General features: G+C 37.2%; 3 gene segments (V, D, J or C); all 3 read right to left on the bottom strand.

The window, feature by feature from the left end:
- Window positions 1-896: 896 nt before the first annotated feature.
- Window positions 897-1662, bottom strand: LOC120613933 (T cell receptor delta variable 1-like). The segment is given in 2 exon segments: window positions 897-1321; window positions 1539-1662. Coding segments are annotated over 2 exon segments (474 nt in total).
- Window positions 1663-7895: 6233 nt separating this feature from the next.
- LOC120613935 (T cell receptor alpha variable 30-like) lies at window positions 7896-8480 on the bottom strand. The segment is given in 2 exon segments: window positions 7896-8188; window positions 8429-8480. Coding segments are annotated over 2 exon segments (345 nt in total).
- Window positions 8481-12947: 4467 nt separating this feature from the next.
- Window positions 12948-13652, bottom strand: LOC120613936 (T cell receptor alpha variable 29/delta variable 5-like). The segment is given in 2 exon segments: window positions 12948-13342; window positions 13515-13652. Coding segments are annotated over 2 exon segments (447 nt in total).
- Window positions 13653-19780: the final 6128 nt, after the last annotated feature.

Consider the following 19780-nt stretch of genomic DNA (forward strand, 5'->3'; position numbering starts at 1 on the left):
CTACTGCTATTTAGCAGGTTTAATCCAAGCTGCTTTTGGCCATACAGAACATTCAAAAAATTAGTTTTCTCCTAATCGATTTGATTCCAGTAAGAGTCCTATATTTATGTATTGAAATCATATTGTGAGCTAGTCTGGCCATGACCATGTTGTTCATGTTGGTAGGATGACCCAGAAGACTTGGACCCTCTTGCTGACATCAGTGCTGGCTGGACTGATGTTCATCTAACTCATTCAGCCGCTTCACTGCACCCAGACCTTTCTCCTTCAACAGCAACCAGGTCTAGGGCAGAATGGAGACCCTCCTTCTCTAGCTCTGAAACAGGAGGCTTTATGCACTGGTCAAGATGTTCTGGGAACTGGAGGCACTTAAAGTTATCAAACTTTTCAGACCTTATGTACCCTGGACACATGTCAGTGTGGTTCCTAGAATTCCTCAAAGAGCAGAGTCAAAAATTTATTTGGATATAAAATCGAATCACAGACTGAATTATAAAAAATAAAATAAAAATAAATTTATGTTTATAAAATTTGTTTTTATATAATTACATATATATACATCTATAAAACACTAAAATGTCTAATTATATTTGTAAGAACTATTAAAATCAGCATGATTTTGGAAGAGAAAACAGACGGTTTCAAAGATATTCAGAGCTGAAAATTCAGCAATTCGATTGAGAATTAGAAAATTAGTTCTGATTTTCCTAAAATAAACAGGTTCATTAAATCTAACTATTTAGGAAGAATTTGAAAGACACGTGGTGATTTATTTTAACTCAAGATACAAATATAATACCTGGGAATCTCAGGGGACAATACTGTTTTATACACCGAGCTCAAGTACGGGGCATTTTTTATTGAAAAGAAGTTTATATTAGAAGGTCTCAACTGTGCTACCACACACAGTGCCTGCCTCCTTCCTGTCTGTGGTTCATGGGTTTTCCTGAAGCCTCTGAGCAGGTGGCTGCCTTTACGGAGCTGAAGGTTTTTGTTAATCCTCTACTATCATTTTTATTACTGTGGTTGTCAAGAGCGCAGAAGTACTTTGCTGAGTCTGCCAGCTGCAAGGAAGAGATGGTGAGGCTGATAAATTTTTTTGCCTTTTGGAAGTTCACAGAGTACCGATCTTGCTTTGCATTTGGACTAGAAGAGTCCTGATAAATGAGGAAAACCATCTTTCCACTGGGAGGCTGTTTGTACCAGTATAAGCCATAATAACTCCATGTGGTTTCATAGGTGCAGTCCATTGTCACAGCTTCTCCTTCCCGCCCTGTCACTGTAGTCTGAACTTGGGTTACTCTCTCAGTCATGCTGAATCCTATTAAAAAAAGAAAACAGGTTTGATCCTCTGAAATGTCTCAGATGGGTCATGAGGAATGGAGTAATTTAGGACATAGGAACAAAGAAAAGAATCACATAGTGTTTCATTTCCCCTACCTTCTTCCCTCTTAATACCCCTTCTAGATATAACTTGCCTGGTCCCATCCTTAAGCTCTAAGAGGAAGCTGAGGTCCCATGTGTAAGGCCACACTTACTGAAGCTAAAGGAGACCATGAGTGCCCACAGCAGGCTAGGACAGAGCATGATAGAAAGTCTTCTAGTTGAAATTTGTCTTGTTCTCACTTTAGCCCAGAGACCAGCCCTTCTCTGAGTGCCTGAGTGCAAAGTTCTTGGGGTTGTCAGGTGTTTTTCTTCCCAGGCAGGAAGTAAAGATCATACGTAAAATGTTACTCTGCTCTAGTCAAAGACTGAATGAAACATCTGCCCCACCACAGACTTCACCACTGCTTTGATATTTCTCTATAGCAATGCATTTGAAAAATGGCTATGATATCTAGCAAGTTACAGGAACAAAGTTTAATTATGTTTTTCTTGTTGAATTCTCGCTTACTACTATAATCAAACACTATATTCTGAATAATTTAAATTTTTTGAAATTGATAAAAGCTTGTTTTAATTAATTAATGCTTCTTATCCAGAAAACAGTCAACTTTGTTAAATATTTCAAGCGCATTTGAAAAGAATATGTATTCCGTTGCTATGGGGTAAGATGTTTTACATATGTAAATTAGATAAAGAATATTCATTTTGCATGTGACATTTACCTATGTTTCTACTGAGAGACGTGTGTTAAAACCTACAACTATGATTGCATGTTTGTTTATTGTTTTTTATAAATCAACAAATTCTACTAATTTAATATCACTAATTGATTCTACTGACTTATGTTTGGTATATTTTGAAGCTATGTTCCGAGGTACATTTAAAAATAGAATTGTTCCATCTTCCTGGTAGGTTATGGAACTAATCAATTTGAAGTTTTGCTCTGTATCTACATTTGAAAGAATCTCTGTTAGGAGGCCAAGGTCTTTCCCAACTTCCTTCCTGTACCAAGAAAAATAATTCACATCCTGTCTGAATAACTACAGTTGGTAACAGCACTTTCTCTCTCCCAGACATTCAGGATAGTCACAGCACCATATTTTTTTGGGGGGTGGGGTGGCGGGGGGCACTTATCACTGTTCAGACAAAAAAGACAAGTACCTGGGTCATTTTCAGAATTTATATTTTTTTCTCTCGAGTATCTACAAGAAACTTGAAGAGAACAGAATGGTCATCTTTTTCTTCCCCCGACTTGTCATGGACCTATCCAGAAGTCCCTGGGCTTACAGTATCGGCATCTATGACAAATCTTAGGAAGATAAATTATGAATAAGAACATCCCTTTTCACCAGCTTCCTCACAATTATACCTACTATGTAAAAGCACATGAATAAACATCGTTAAAGTTAAAACTCCATGGAGATAAAGTACTGAGAGAAAATAATACAACACAAGTTAGAACGGTGGTTTACTCAGCCTAACATGCTTTTTGCAGTGGTGTCCAGTGATGTCACCTGGAGGAACAGAAACAAGAAGACCTGCAATAGAAGATTCTACACTAAAACTGCCTTTAACTTAAATATCAAAGTTTTCTTGAAATAATTTTATTGTTTCATGAGCCACTGAAAATCTAGCTTCTTGAATTACTGTATTTTGACTTCTACTGAACACCATCCCTTTTTTAAAAAGAAAATTAAGAGTACCAAGTAAGGGGTCATGGGAACCTCTCACTTATGCCCAGTCAGCCAGAGTTCAGGTAGCGACCTGGACTTATGATTGGCATCCTGAGATGAAGGACATTCTTGCAAAGTCCAATTTGTAGCTGGTGGGTCAGAAGCACAGAGAGCACCCCGAGTTTGTGACTGGTGTCTGACAGGATTTTAGGACTAAGCCCTTTGGCTGTGGACCTGATGTTATGATCTCTAGGTAGATATGTCAGAATTGAGTTGGATTATAGGATACCCAGCTGGTGTCTGGAGAACTGTTCGGTGTGTGTGGGAAGCCTCCTCAGCCTTAACACACATGTTAAAATTGAGTCCAGGAACGCAGAAAGAACTATCTTCCCTCAAAGATTGAGTTGAGCAGGTATAAAATCTGGAATATTTAAGAGTAATTTAAAAATACCATCCTTCATATGTTGCTTTTTTATGGCATACTGCATGAGAAGAAATGTGATGATATCTGAGGAGTGTGGCTTTTAGACGTGCTCCAGTGTGGTCTCCATGGTGGCTGTGAGGGAGTGCTTTATCAAATGAAGACAACAGTTTCCTTTCTAGATCTTATCATACACACATCAACCACTAGCTACTAAGAAATGTCTGGGTAAGGTTTGTAAGTAAGACTTTCCTGAAAACAGGAGACTAGGCAAATGCCTCATGTTGAGTTATGTGCTCTTTTTCAGATTCTTTCATCTTTTTATTTACTTTTATTTTATTATTTTTATTTTTGTAGTGGGGTCTCCGAAACAACAAAAATATGTTGGAGAGTCTTCTTCCTGTGATAGTGATATGATGAGCTTGATTGTTTCATTTGCTTTCTGGAAGTTCACAGAATATGGGTGCCGTGTTGCATTGGCTTCTGCATTTTTTCGTTAAAAAATAAGGAGAATCGATTTGCCCCTAGAGGCCTTTTGTAGCAATACAATACATAATGTACAACTCGGTGTCATATGAACAGGCCAGTTCCACAGTCTTACCCTCTCACCTAGGTGCTGTTGGCTGGGATTGAATGACCTTCTGAGATATGCTGGATCCTGAAGACAAAAGAAAACACAGGAGTGATCCCATGAGCTGACTTGTAAAGGAGTAACCAAGAACTTGTGGAACAGGAGGTAAAGCTTCAGCCAAGGCAGAAAGAGTCAAAATCTGCTTCCTTTCCCTGTCTTCTTTCTAATTTTCCAGGAGTGTTTGTCTCAGTTGGCCATGGTTCACATTCTCTGTCCATGCCCACTACCTCTCCTGAATACTAGACTGTCTCCTCAGTCTCACGGTCAGCAACTGTCCTCGCCAAGGAAGACAGAGGCCATCAGTGCCTTTAATATACTGAGAAGAGTCATTCTGGCACCTCTGTGCCTGGGAAAATATCCCCAGCTCTGAGCCTGGGACTTGTCTTATTCAGTTTTGTGGAAAGCTCCACCTAGAATTGTTGGACTTGGGCAATGCAGCAGTCTCAGAAGAGGAAATTGGTTGGGTGGGGTAGAGGTGGGACCAGTGGTCAATCACTTTGCTGCTTCCACTTGCATAGACTGAGTTGAGCCACTAGATGTGTTTAACATGGCCGTTTACATCCTAATAAAGGTTTAGAATTCTTTCCCAAAAATGTTCAGCCTTGTAAATTTATTCGACATTGAAAAAATACAATACGTATGTTTTTTATCTCAAATGAAGATAACACATTTTACATTACAATGCAGATAGGGCCCTGAATCCTTGTATGGGAAGAGATATACATTCTTGCATTCAGCTTATTGTGATAATACTAGAACCCATTATTTTCTGTCTCCTTTTCCTCTCGATTCCTGTTTTCGAATGCTTTCCTTTAAAGTCTACCCTCTTTTCTGATTATTTAGGCTTCTTATTATGATCTAGGGAATCCGTCACCAGGACAAAAAGAAAATTTCCATTCTGTTCAGTTTCATTTTCCCTGAGGTCAGCTGTAACAGATCACATCTGTGAAGAGTTATTTTTTCACATGATTCCAGGTCACTTGCCATTTGTGAGATTAGAAGAAAATAATCTTTTTTCTCTAATCACGTCTCTGGTTCCTCACACTGTCTGACTAAAAGAAATAATTCTGGAGCCACCATATCAGGTTGATCATTTCCCACAATTTTATTTAGAGACCTAGGCTACTTTGAAATAAACACTTACGATTAATAATAAAAATTCTGGCTAAAATCACTAAACCTTTAACATGTCCTACGAACTTCATGTACATAATCGTACTTAATCTTCATCTTGTGGAAAAGGTGAATCTTGTCGAGATTATTTCTCCCTGCCACCACATCCTCCATGTTACTGAAGGGAGTCAGAGGCTCAGAAAGGTCCTCAGAATCACGGAGCTAGTAAACGCGGGACCTGGGGTGTAATGTCTCTTTATTTTGGAGAGTAAACTTTAATCACTACATATTACCCGCTTTATCTTCCCACACCTTCTGCTTCTCCTTCCATTCTTTTGTATTTCATATTTAAAAGAAAGAATTAATAACCATTAAAAGAAGTGTTACAGATACCATGAGATCTAGAACCTAAATGTTTTTATCCACTTTATTTTTTAAAACATTTTTATTGGATATATGGTACATGAAATAATGTTATATTTCAAGTGTAACACTTAGTGTTTGACAAATGCATACAGCTGTGTAACCACTACACAGATCAATACATAGAATATTTTTATCGCCCTGTAAGTTTCCTGTGCCCCACTATAGACAATGTCATCCTTCCACTTATAATCCTTGGCAACCATCAACATGGTTTTTGTGGCCATAGATTGCTTTTGCCTTTTTTGGGAATTACATCTATATAAAATAATTCAATATGTACTCTTTTGTGTCTAATTTCTTACTTTCAGGATAATGGTTAAAAATTCATCCATATCGACAGATGAATGAAGAATTTCTTTTTGTTTTTGAGTAGTATTTAATTTTAGGAACACACCAGTTTCTTCATCCATTTACAGACTCTCTGTTCTGCTATTTCTAATCTGCTTTTGAGCCCATTCAATGAATTTTTCAGTTATTATACTCCAGTCCTAAGATTTCCATTTGTTTCTGTGTGTATGCTTTTCATTGTTCTGCTGAGATTTTACTTCTTTTCACTTATTAAGAAAATATTTTTTTTAATTTTGGAATGCATTTTATTTAGTGTTTTTTTGCTCATATTTATTATAGGTGCTTTAGAATATTTGTTTGCTAAACTTCAGCGATCTCAGAGTCAGTTTCTATTTGTTTTTTCCCGGACTGTGAATTACATTTTCCTAGTAATTTTGGGTTGTGTAGTGACGATCCATGACTATGGTTCCATTTGTGTATTTTAACTTCCCTGATAAAGAACATTGTTTTTCTCTTTTCATCCTAAATTCTTATATATAAATTAATCAATCAAAACTCAGTAAGCACTTAGCACATGCCAATGTTGGGCTGGGTTTAATATAGGAGAACAGTTGAGGGAAGATCTTGGCCATTGCATATTTGAGCAAACTGTTAAGAGAAGGCGTCATGTGGATAATTCAGAGTACCCCAGACAAAGCTGACAATCAATTGGAATATAGCACAGCGAGAAGTGAAATGGAAGTCAGTCCGAAGATGGAAGTGATTCTCAATGACATTTTTCAAAAACAAATGTTTAAAACTGTTATTGAACAGAAAGGGTTCGTCCTCTTCACTCCAAAAGAGCCAAAGACTCTACACCGAGAAGTGCAGTGGAAAAATACTGGTTATTGTGTTATGAATGGAACCACCCAAGAGAACTGGAAGCTAATACTCAAAACGCAAACACCCAATGGCGTGTAGTTTACAGATTCTTTAGGGAAAAATCGCAAGACCTTGTGGTAGAGTTGGCTGGCATGGTGCTGAAAACTGATTGCATGGAGGTGAAGAAAGAGTAATGCATCATTTTTTCAGGTCTTAAGAACAGTTCTGAGGTCCGTTCTGGTGTCCCTCATCTGGTTTCATGGGAAAGTAGCCAGGGGATCATTCTACCTTAGGGCTCAAGAGCTGAAAGATCACTTAGGTGAAGATTTTATCTTAAGCCTGCCAGAGGTCTACACTACTGTCTTCTGCTATCTCTGTGGTTGCTGATTATCTGGCGAAAAACTAAGTCTCTGAGGGGGATATATGTATATACACATATACATATATGTGTGTGTGTGTATATATGTATATAGAGAGACAGATAGAGATAGATACAGAGAGAGAGAGAGAGAGAGGAGAGATTCTTTATAGAGCTAAGTTTTCAAATTAATTTAATCAAAGATATAAGGACCTTCAGTTTCAAACCTTGGGAAAAAATATTACTAGTGACTTCTCCAGGCACATGACAACATTAACAATATAATCTTATACAATCCTGATGCCCTACAAGGAACCAGACAAAAGACTTGCTTTTCAATTCTACTGTCTCCCTAATGACAAAGTGTGAGTGCCTAGCAGAGAAGGGGAGGATTAGTTTTCATTATTGGACATGAATACTGATGGAAAAGTAATTCACATTGTAGCTTAAGTCATATCGTAATTCACTCTGGAATTTGAAACTGAAGTTTATGTTATTCTCTTCTTAATCTAAGCCATCTACCATGAAATTACAGATTTATCAAGAAAATAATGTTCAATTAGATGTGTTTTAAGGATCATAGCCCACTTATGGCATTTTATGTTAAAGCAATTGAACACTCAAGTCTCTCTTTATTCATGGATGAGCTTTCTGGTAAGAGTCCCATTGGAGCCGGGTGCTAGGTGAGCATTTGTGGCCCAGCTTCAGGTTTGAGTACAGCCTTTGAAGGCCTGATTATCACTGTGTCTCTACTCCACAGAAATAAGTGCCTGAATGACTGGGCTGGAAGGCCATGATGGTCAGGGAGCTTTGCTGCTTGTTTTCATTAAATGTGGCAACTATTTTGTCATGATTCTTCGCTTCTCCACCTTTCTGTAACATCATCAAGAAGAGAGGGCCTTCTTCACGCTTCTGAAGATACCAGTGCAGTGAATATAAAGTCTCTGAGGACTTGCACGTGATGGTGACATCTTTTCCCTCTTGGATTATCACTGACTGAGGATTCTGCTGTACTTCTAGGCTTCTCACGCCTGATAAGAAATACAGCAAACGCCCATAAGATGCACAGTCTCATAAAGGAAGGGTGATTTTCTCTACTTCTACTTTACTCACAGCATAAACATCACCACATAATCAAAAAATATTTCTCACTCTTTTCTTTCTGTCTGGATCTCACAAGGACCCTCCACAGGACAGAAATACAACCCAGTTGCTGCCCTCAGGGTGCTGTCACCATTATAAGCCTCTCCTAGACTGCTCTGTGTACTCACATGCCAACTGCCACAACAGAGTGCCTGAAAGCACTTTCAGGAGAGTCTCCATGCCTTGGATCCCCAGCTAAATCAATGCACCAGGTCAGTTTCTGAACGGGCTTCCTCAGCAGGAGTTACTCTGAGCTCAGAGTGAGGCATGTTCCAGTTGTTTGTAGAATATTGCAGTATAGGAGGACAACCAATGAGAGAGGTATCGCAGCACTTTCACACTTTATGCAGAATTATACACCTTTATCTAGAATACTTTTAAAATAGTGCTCCCCTGTGGCTGGGCTGAGAAATGTTTAAGATGAGGATTTGGGCTTGTTTTGAATACATTTACATCCAAGGTATGTCTTTATTTTTGGTATAAGGAAAGGCCTATCAAAATACTGTGTTAGAGAAATAATTACTCTAGGATTGAAGAAAAAGAAAAATCAAGGGAAAATATATGTACGATTGTATCTATAAGTATATATTGATATAGAAAACGCTAATTCTTCAGATAAGAACATTTTATTATACCATTTGCTTCTTCAGATCCCTCTTTGTGCTAAATAGTGTCTTCAAGATAATGTCCAATCATTGTGTGATGGCTTATGACCATTTTCACGACGTGCATATTGTTTAGTTTTATATTTTCTGTTGCCCATTTTGAGTTGCATGCTCCAGCCATTCTGAATTAGTTTGCTGTCATTCTTGTAAACTAAACCTTGACTTTGTACCTTTGCACATTCTATTTCTCTTTTCTATAATACTCTTTCCCTCACTCCATTTTGACTAATTCTTTGATGAGTCTTAACTTCAATATCATCACTCTTAGGGAGCCTTCCCTTATATTCTGTTTCCAATTTCGATGCCTCTGTTAGGTGGTCATATTTAACTTTTCTCTCGTGATAGCTTTGATTACACTATTTTCTAATCTACTCAACATGCTACAAGCTTCCTGAGGGCCGGCACAAGGCCTCTTTCTTTGCAGTTGCATCTCCAGTATTTGAACCTAAGACACATATAGGTGTCAAAAGAAGAAGTTATTAATAGAATCTCACGTAATTAGAGAACACAATTGGCAACTTCACAAAAATTATGCTTATTTATTTCATATATATATCTGAAACCAAATATATATTTTATAACATTGACATACAGTCCTGAAATTCACTATGATTTCTATTGCCTGTATGTGCTCCTCCTACTTTTAAGCACACTACCTTCTATCTTTCAACCTAATTAACTTCTGCCAAACCTTCAGGTCTTAGCTTAGGCATCACAGACTCCTGGCTGTCTCTGACTCACTACTCATGGGAGGGATAGGGCGGGTTGGGCTCTTCGTGTGTCTTCATACCACCTCTTCTTTCCTAAGCTTAGCCCTTGTCTCACACTACTCTGTTTAATCAGATACCTATATAGCTAACTAGTCTATACATTTGATGAGAGCAGATACTGTGCATTTTCTAATAGCTCATTTTTTGCAGCATGTAGTGTGTATGTAAAACTCAGCATGTCCGCAATGAATAATTGTCGATTAATTGAATGAATAAAACCTGAGTGCAATGTTAACTTTAAATTATTGTCCTTGCGTTACATATGTAGACCTGATATAAGATTCTAAGAAGTTGGTCACTTGTTCATGATGACATAGCACACTTATGGCTGGGTTAATTGTAGAAAGTAGCTCTTAGGTTGCTTTCCAAATATGGCAAACAGAAAGGATATAGATTGATAACTATGAGAATGAATGAAACATGAATGTTGCAGTATAAAGAGCTTGAACAAAAATAATAGGAGTGAGATTGTGTGTAGCATCCCCTTTCCTGTCAGGCCTTTTTGTGTAGCCTTAGGAATGTAGAGAAGGCATGGATGTATTCCCATATTATAACCTCCCTTCATACACACATGTGAAATAGGGTAAGTGTAACGATGATCAGAGTGAAAAATGTCCATCCTAATGGAACTTTATAATTGGGTTTAAAAATTATGAAACAATTTATAAGTCATTTAAATTCTATCAGAAGATGGAAAATTATTTTGAATTATTGACTAAGGATATTAAAAATAGTTTTGTTAAGAACAGAGATGTATAATAACTAGACTGATTATTCATTTGTATTTCCATCTTTTTTGAAATTGAAATGAACTTTGCAGTGTCACTCATATGTAAAATCTTTTTAAAAAGTTGAACTCATAGGAACACAGTGGACTAATGGTTGCAAGGGTTTGTGAGTTGGTAGGGGATGTAGGGATAGGTTGGAGAATTATCTATTAAAAATAATTTATAATTGAATTGTTAATATAATCTATAACATATTAAATATGTAATATACACATGTATACAAATATATAATAAAATCTATTGTTTTTCATGTTATACATATTACATTATTTTAGCTCAGGCGCAGCCCCTTCTATTGTGAAATATGAACATATATAGTGTGTGTATGTAGAATACATATATTCATAGAAATACACACAACATATGTGTACTGTATTGTGATGTAATATGATAGAAATCTGAGACATACTTTGGCCAAATTGCTATTGCAAGTTATGATGGAAGCAGAGCTTTAAAAGTGCTTTTATGTTTCAACTCTTACTCTTGCTCTTCTGCGATTTCACGAGAGTGTGCCTGACCTAGGCTGCCAAAGATTGGGGCAGATGGGGAGGAGTTTAGTATTGTTAGGTATCCGAGACAAGGCCATTCTATACTGGTCAATAGCCAGGTGATCTTCAGACATAACAGTGATCTCAATCAAGCCCAGTCTATAGTGTCACTTCACACATTTATAGTGAAACAATTGATTGTTTGAAGCCTCTGAGTTTGGGAGTAATGCCGCGTTATGGTACCGTGGCTAACAGGTACAGTAGGAGCTTTGGTTGCTTAAACGAACAGCCTGTGGTGTGGCTTTGAGAAGGTAAGAATACATTGCATTTCAGTAGAGTAGGGAGGCCCTACGATAATCTCTATGTTGATTCCATGATTAAATTTCTCATGGTTGTGGAGATCTGGGATCTCTGAGCCTAACCAAAATGGAATGACTACTGGAAGAGTAAAATACATAAAGCTTCCTAACTCAGAGGCCACTTTGGATGGCAACATGTTTTTATTCTTTGGAATATGTTTCAGGAATGCTTTTAGCTTTTTCAGAAGAAGAATTAGGAGGAGGTTACTTTAAGTATATTACACTAGTAGACATACACACATACATGCACACATTAGACATTACACTACACATGTATTAGGTACATAAACAGTCTCTTGCTTTTAGGAAAGCCACGGTGCCTCGTCCAATTTCTTTTATTTTTCCTTCTGATAGTGAGATCTTTATTTTCTTTAGCTAGAATTTCTGTATTTAAAGGTCTGAGAATATTTCTTGCAGGAAGACGAAAAGTTCTTTCATAGAAATTTCGGTCGACTAATTTCCTTCTATTTATCACGTAAGTGAAAAGCATAAAACAATGATTAATGATTGAGGTGAATGGAAGCATATCGCCATCAGGCTACAAGGAAATAGATTTCATCTAGTTCTAACCCGTATTTCACAAATGAAGATATCTGAATGACTGACGGACTTGCCAAAAGTCATACAAATTTACAATGGAAGTTAGAATAAAAATGTCAAGATTTTTTTATTAGTTTCATTACTACTCACTCATAGGAAAGAAGAATCTCATGTAGGTAAGTTGGGCCATCTAGATCACTTAAGTTTGAAGCTGGAAACTGCCAATTCCCTGAGACACCTGATAAATATTTGGATTTCTCCATGTGTTCTAAATTTTTCTGATCCTAGAACGACCATGGCCTGGTTCTTCACTCTTGACTTTGCACTGCATCCTAAATGTTCAGTGCCATGGATGCATCTCAACGAACAATTAGGTTGTATACCAATAACAAGATCTCTGCAGCTGATGAACATCATGGCATGCTTGTGTTCATTATTATGACCCACAGGGTAACATCTCTTACTCATGGACAGTGTGTTAAAGAGTTTGTTTTCTTCCTGGGAAAAGAGTACAAAGTAAGGTATTTACTGGAGCAAAGCGTGGAAGTAACTTTCAAAGGAAGAAACAATAAATGAAAGTGACATAAGATATCCATCCTCAAATTTATTTACTATAAAGGCACAGTCATTCAGAAACAATAATCAGGAATCATTTTGTTCATTTTACACCGAAAGAAAGCACATGATTGATGGACTCACAGGAACACAAACACTCATTGGGGGAACTTGCATTAGGACCCTGGTTTCTCCCTCTCAAATGCCTAGATAACATGAGAAACAGAGTATCTGAGTTCCAAGTGCTGGTGGGAAAAAAGCATCACAGGGGATTGGTGTCTTTGCTAGAGCAGGAACCTCATTCTGGAAATAAAACAGAGACTGTTTAGACTCTTGGACACCCTATGGCATGGGGAAAATTCCTAACTCATTTGTAGGACTTGGTCATGTACCAGTCTTCCTTAAAGCTCAGATTGCTCACGTCCTGTAAAGGACATTTTCTCTACCTGCCATTGGTAAATGGAAGCAAGTCTATGTGCCTCTTAGTCTGAGACCCAGAGTAGGGGTTGGCTTGGCCCCAGCTGCAGGTTTGAGTACAGGCTGCAGGTGCCTGGAGAGCACTGTGCTCTCGCTGCACAGAGGTACAAGGCCGAGTCTCCAGGCTGAGAGTTCACAATGTGCAGAGACAGGTGTTTGGCACTTACGTTGAGGTAGACTGTGACTCTTTCATCTTTATTTTTCTTATTCACACCTGAACTTATGGATATCAGGAGTGCAGGACCTTTAGCAGGATATTTTTTGTACCATGAGAAGTAATCAAACATATTGTTATTGTAGTCACAGTTCAGAATAGAAATTCCTCCTTCTTGCACACTCAGGGTTGGAGGATGTTGCTTAACCTGCTGCTGGTCACCATTCTTCTGTTGACTATTTACCCCTGTTTGGAAAGACAGTGACAGATTTTTAATTTTATTCTTAAAGTTTCCACGGAAAACCGGTATGAGCCAGAAAGCAAAACAACACAGAATTCCCCAACCATCTCATCTCCCAGGCTTGTAGAGTTCCTTGGAGTTTTCCTACTACGTTCCAACCTCCCACCCCAAACTCACAGTCAGTCTGAAGCCACAGAATCAACAGTGATGCTCCAAAGAGTTTGCCCATTTCTCCTGTGAAGACTCTGGTTGTCTCCTCTCCTGCCCAGGGAACGGTGAATCTGACCTCAGCTTTCTACACTTCATTCATTTCCTTCCACAGAGTCTTCTACTTCACATATGAATGAACAGCTGTGCTTTTAGCTGAATTTGTCTATGAAAGGAGGCACTGCCCCCTTCAGACACCATGGAGAAAACTTCTGAACATGCATGTCTGTATTTCCTAACAATGAACTTGTAATACCCTTTCGGTAAAAAAGTCGAAAAAAGAGATTTTAAGAGAAGGAAAGTTTATAAGGGCTTGCATAATTCCAACATATACCTATGTATATATTTCTTTATTGCAAGTAGAAAATGATAACTGAGAATGGGTGTTTTGCGGGCACACATAAGGGCATGATGTTACATTTGATTTAGTGGTCACTAATTTAGAACATGGGGAGTTTTGTAGCTTTGCCTTAAATGTAATTGCATTCTAACATGGTCTTCAGAGGTGACAATAATTGCTCTGGTGAAATAAATGCCACAAGATAATTATATCCAATATAAATCCTGGACACAAATCAGCACAACACAACATATTTTCTGTATCAGATCACTCTCTGAACTGGATTATCTTTCTTGGAACTGGGATGAAGTCATTTAACATGTTCCGTATTCTCAAATGAGAAAAGAATTCCATAATCTGTAAAGTTTATAGACATCATGAGGACATATTCTTGAAACATACCAGAATATGCCAAAATGGCAACATATTTTCTTACCCTCTTGCCACTCTTGGTTCATACCTAGTTTGTATCCACAGTCTAATGCAATGGAAGAGGCCAGAAGAATCTATAGAACTTTCAATGTTAAATCATTAAGGCCACTAATGATTGCAGCTAAGGATGAATCCCAAAATAACTTTTTGGAATTTACTTGAGCAAAGATCCAGAACATAAAATAAAATAATTTCTGGTGCTTATAGGCTATGGGATAAAACATTTTTAATTTTTATATGAATTTTTATGAGAAACGTATTCTGGGGTGTCGCAATGTTAGCAAGCCCACACTAACTGTCCAATTCAAGACAATCTGGTAGATTGTACATTTTTATACTACATATACATAACTATATACATATATGCTTTTCCTCAGTTTGAGTACGATTTCTATACATGTCATCTTCCTATTTAACCGATAACCTCCTATTTAACTACTAGGTTTCAGGTTGAGTCATCACATACTCAGGAAGCTATCTCTGACTGACATCTATTTAATTTTATAACATCTTCGCTCTCTCAGTTTAGTTCTTCTTTTACTTTACAGAAACTGCATGACAAAAATATGTGTTCCTCACTAGACTGAATATTTAACATGGGAAGAAACTCTATTCAAACTCCCTATCTAGTATCTCACAGGTATTTAGTAAATATTTGTTGAATGATTGAATGTATGAAAGTTGCGAGTAACGGTGGAGACAAAACATTGTCCTCACATAGGTGAGGATTCTGAGATGAGATACAAAGAGAGTGACTTGCTCACAATGATATTGCATCCTCATGACTGGAAACTAGTTTCTTTCCAATAACCTTTCTAAGCATAACAAAGAGGGAAATGATATAAATTCACACCCTTGAATATAAAAAAACAAACAATCAAATGCCCTATAAGAAGTTGAAACAAAAAAGTAAGTGAAAGATTACAGAGCATAACGCTGGTCTTTCTTTCACACCTCAAAGTTTGACTTTCTTCTGATTGTCAATTATGTTCCATTCATACATGAACATGATATTGGTTAGGAACAAAGGTTCTTCCAAACAACATTCAGGATAAAAGTACTATTTTAACAGAGCCTTAGAACTGGGTTTGAGGGATCCTCTAGTAAAAATGGTTCTGTTTAGGTCAGCAATAGTTACTAGATTGAATACTTTTCAGTATTTCAATTTTTTTGAAAGTGAAATCACTTTGATTGATCAAGCGTGCACTTCTCACCATGATGTTAGAAGCAAATAAAACCCTACAAACGTTCTACCTTGTTTCTGGGCTTTGGGACTGCAGTCACCTGTCTGGATTGAGACTTCAGGTGCCTGGGAAGTAATGTGCCTCCACAATAAGGAGATAGATGGCTGAGTCTCTGGTGTAGTATGCATAAAGCTCTGCTCATCCTATATGCTAATACCGGCCCTTAATTGTTTTCCCTCTTCCTTTTCATCCCCATTTCAGTATATTAGAATAAAGAATCATAGATTTGCTATAGTTTCTTTTTTATTCAAATATGGTTGCCTTTTCTTTTTTTTTTTTTTTTTTTTTTTCCATTTTGCCTCATGGATTGCATAGATCTTTTTCTGGCTCTTACTCTCATTCTTCTATTTCTGGTATCCTAACATGTGTATGTTCTACTTTTGTAGTTGTCACACACTTATTGGATATTCTGATGATTTTAAAATCTTTTTTCTCTTTGCTTTCCAGGTTTAAGGATTCTATTGCTATATCTTCCAGCTCAGAGATTGTCCTCAGCAGTGTACAATCTACTAGTAAGACCATCAAAGTAATTCTTCATTTCTTTTTTTCAAATTTTTATTGCTAGTTTCAAGTATACAAAACATTGGTTAGACATTTATATAGTTTATAAAATGATCCCCCTAAGTGTTCATCTCTCCTCTGGCTCTCCACCTAGCCATTACATTAATACTATCTGCATTCCCTATGCTATGCTCACCATCCCCATGACCATCTATCTATCAACTACAATTTTGTACTTCTTTAGCCCTTCACCCCATTCTCCCAGCTCCCCGACCCCATCCCCTCTGTCTGTCTCCAGGTTGTCCTCCATATTTGTGAGTCTATTTTTGATTAGTTTGTTCTTTTTGTTCCTTAGAGTCCACATATAAGTGAAATCTTATGGTATTTATCTTTCTCTGACTTATTTCACTCAGCATTATAACCTCTTGGTCCATCCATGTCATTGCAAATGGTAGAATTTCATTTTTTAATAGCTGAGTAACATTCCCTTGTATATATGAACCATACTTCTTTATGCAATTGTCTGTTGATGGGCGTTTAGGTTGCTTTCAGACCTTAGCTATTGTGAATTGTGTTGCCATGAACATAGGGGTACATAGATAGATGCTTACGAATTATTGTTTTGGTTTTCTCTGGCTAAATGCCCAGCAGTGTAATTGCTGGTCAAAAGGTATATTCATTTTTAATTTTATAAGAAACCTCCAGACTTTTCCATAGTAGTTGTACCAATTTGCAATTACAAGAATGTATGAGAGATCCCTTTTCTCCACATCCTCACCAACACTTGTCATTCTGTGATTTATTGATGATAGCTATTGTGACAGGTGTGAGGTGATATCTCATTGTGTTTTTAATTTGATTTCTGTGATGATTAATGACCTTGAGCATCTTTTCATATGTCTATTGGCCATCTGTATTTCCTCTTGGGAAAAATATCTGTTCAGGCCTCCTGCTTGCTTTTTTCTTTTTAAGTATATTGGGGTAACATTGGTTAATACAATTATATAATTTTCAGGTGTACATTATAATTTAACATCTGTATATTCTATTGTGTGTTTGCCACCCAAAGTCCAGTTTCCTTCAGCTACCATATATTTGATCCCCTTTACCCACTTCACTCTCCCCCTAACCCCTTATAATAGAACCCCTTTACTCTATATAACTCCCTCTCTTTCCTCCACCCCCTACCCTCTGGTAACCACTAGTCTATAGTCCATGTCCATGAGTCTCTGTTTGTTTGTCCTGTTCCTTTGTTGTTTTTAGGTTTATATCTCACATATAAGTGATATCATGTGATTTCCAACTTTTTCTGTCTGGCTTATTTTGCTTAGCATGATTATCTCGAGGTCCGTCCATGTTGTCACAAATGGTTCTATTTCATCTCTTCTTATGGCTGAGTAATATTTCATTGCATATATGTACCATAGCTTCTTTAGCCAATCATCTATCATAGGACACTTTGGTTGTTTCCATTCCTGGCCACTGCGAATAATGCTGCTATGAACATTGGTGTGCAAATACCTTTATGGATATGATTTTTTAAGTCTTTGGAGTAAATACCCAGTAGAAAGATTTCTGGATCATGTGGTAGATCAATTTGTAGTTTTTTGAGAAACCTCCATACTGTTTTCCATAGTGGATGTACCACTTTACAGTCCCGCCATCAGTGTATGAGGGTTCCCTTTTCTCCACATCCTCTCCAGCATTTGTTATTACTTGTCCTATTGATTATAGCCATTTTAACAGGTGTGAGATGGTATCATTGTGGTTTTGATTTGCATTTCTCTAACAGCTAGCGATTGCTGGCCATTTGTATGTTCTCTGGGGAGAAGTGTCTGTTCAGATCCTCTGTCTATTTTTTTATTGGATCGTTTGTTTTTTTGTTGTTATTGAGTTGTATGAGTTCTTTGTATTTTTGGATATTAGGCCCTTATCGGAGGCATGGCTTGCAAATATATTTTCCCATTCTGATGCTTGTCTCTTTGTTGACGATTTCTTTTGCTGAGCAGAAGCTTTTTAGTTTGATGTAGTCCCATTCATTTGTTTTTGCTTTTACTTCCCTTGCCTTTGAGGTTAAATTCATAAAATCCTCTTTAAGTCCAAGGTCCTTGAGTTTAGTTCCTATGTTTCCTTCTATGCATTTTATTGTTTCAGGTTTTATATTCAGGTCTTTAATCCATTTTGAGTTAATGATGGTGTGTGGTGATAGACAAAGTCTAGTTTCACTCTTTTGCAGGTGGCTTTTTGATTTTCCCTGCACCATTTATTGAAGAAGCTTTCTCTTCTCCACTGTATGTTTTTGGCTTTTTTGTCAAAAATCGTTTGACAAAATTGTTTGACAAAATATGGGTTTATTTCTGGACTCTCGATTCTGTTCCACTGGTCCATGAGTCTGATTTGCTGCCAATACCATGCTGTTTTGACTAGTGTGGCTTTGTAATATAATTTGAAATCGGGCAGAGTGATGTCTCCAGCCTCCTTCTTTTTTCTTGGAATGACTCTGGCAATTCATGTTCTTTTGTGCTTCCATACGAATCTGATCTGCCCGATTTTTAATTGAATTGATTTCTTTTTGTTGAATTGTATGAGTTCTTTATATGTATTAGATATTATCAGATGTATCGTAGGCTAATATCTTCTCCCATTCAATCGGTTCTCCTTTTGTTTTGTTGATGGTTTCCTCTGATGTACAAAAACATTTCAGTTTGATGTAGTCCCATTAGTTTATTTTTTCTTTTGTTTCCTTGCCCAAAGAGATATATCTGAAAAGAAATTACCATTAGCAATATGAAGGAGTTGACTGTCTATGTTTTCTAGAAGTTTTATGGTTTCGTGTCTTACATTTAAGTCTTTAATCCATTTTGAGTCTATTCTTGTATATGGTGTAAGAAGATGGTCCACTTTCTTTTTTTTTGCATGTATCAGTCCAATTAACTCAGCACCATTTATTGAAGAGACTGTCTTTACTCCATTGTATATTCTTGGCTTCTTTGTCTTATTTTAAGAGAGCGTGTAGGTGTGGATTTATTTCTGGCCTCTAGATTCTGTTCCATTGACCAATGTATCTGTTTTTATGCCATTACCATGCTCTTTTGATTACTGTTTTCTGGTAGTATAGTTTGATATTAAGTAGTGTGATACCTCCAAGTTTGTTCTTATTTCTGTAATTCTTCATTTCTAACAGTGTTTTTTCCCCTAGCATTACCGGTTCTTTCTTAGGATTTCCATCTTTGTGCTTACCTTGCCTATCTTTCTTGCATGTTTTCTATTTTATCTATCAAAGCCTTTAGCATATTAATCATATTGGTTTTAAAATCCTGGGCTGATAATTCCAAATCCCTGCCATGTTTGTTTCTGATGCCTGTTCTCTCTCTTCAAATTTGCTTTTTACCTTTCGGTATGACTTGTAATTTTTTCTTGATAGCCAGACATGATATACTGGGTAAAAAAAAACTATTGGCAATAGACCTTTATCAATAAATTGGTGCAGTGTAGGGGGAGAGGAGCATTCTGTATTCCTGTGATCAGGTCTTGTTTTAGTAAGCCTGTGCCTCTAGACTTTGAACTTCACAACTGAGCTTAATTCTTTTCCCCTTCTGAGGAAAGAGAGGATGGCTAGACTGGGCTGGAGTTGGGCATTTCCCTTTTCTAGGTCAGTTAGGCCCTGGTAATACCACAGCAGGTTCAGCTCTGGTTTACTTGTTTCCCCTACGGGCAGA

This window comes from Pteropus medius, unplaced genomic scaffold, assembly GCF_902729225.1.
Source record: "Pteropus medius unplaced genomic scaffold, Ma_sr-lr_union100, whole genome shotgun sequence".
In the NCBI taxonomy this organism is placed as follows: domain Eukaryota; kingdom Metazoa; phylum Chordata; class Mammalia; order Chiroptera; family Pteropodidae; genus Pteropus; species Pteropus medius.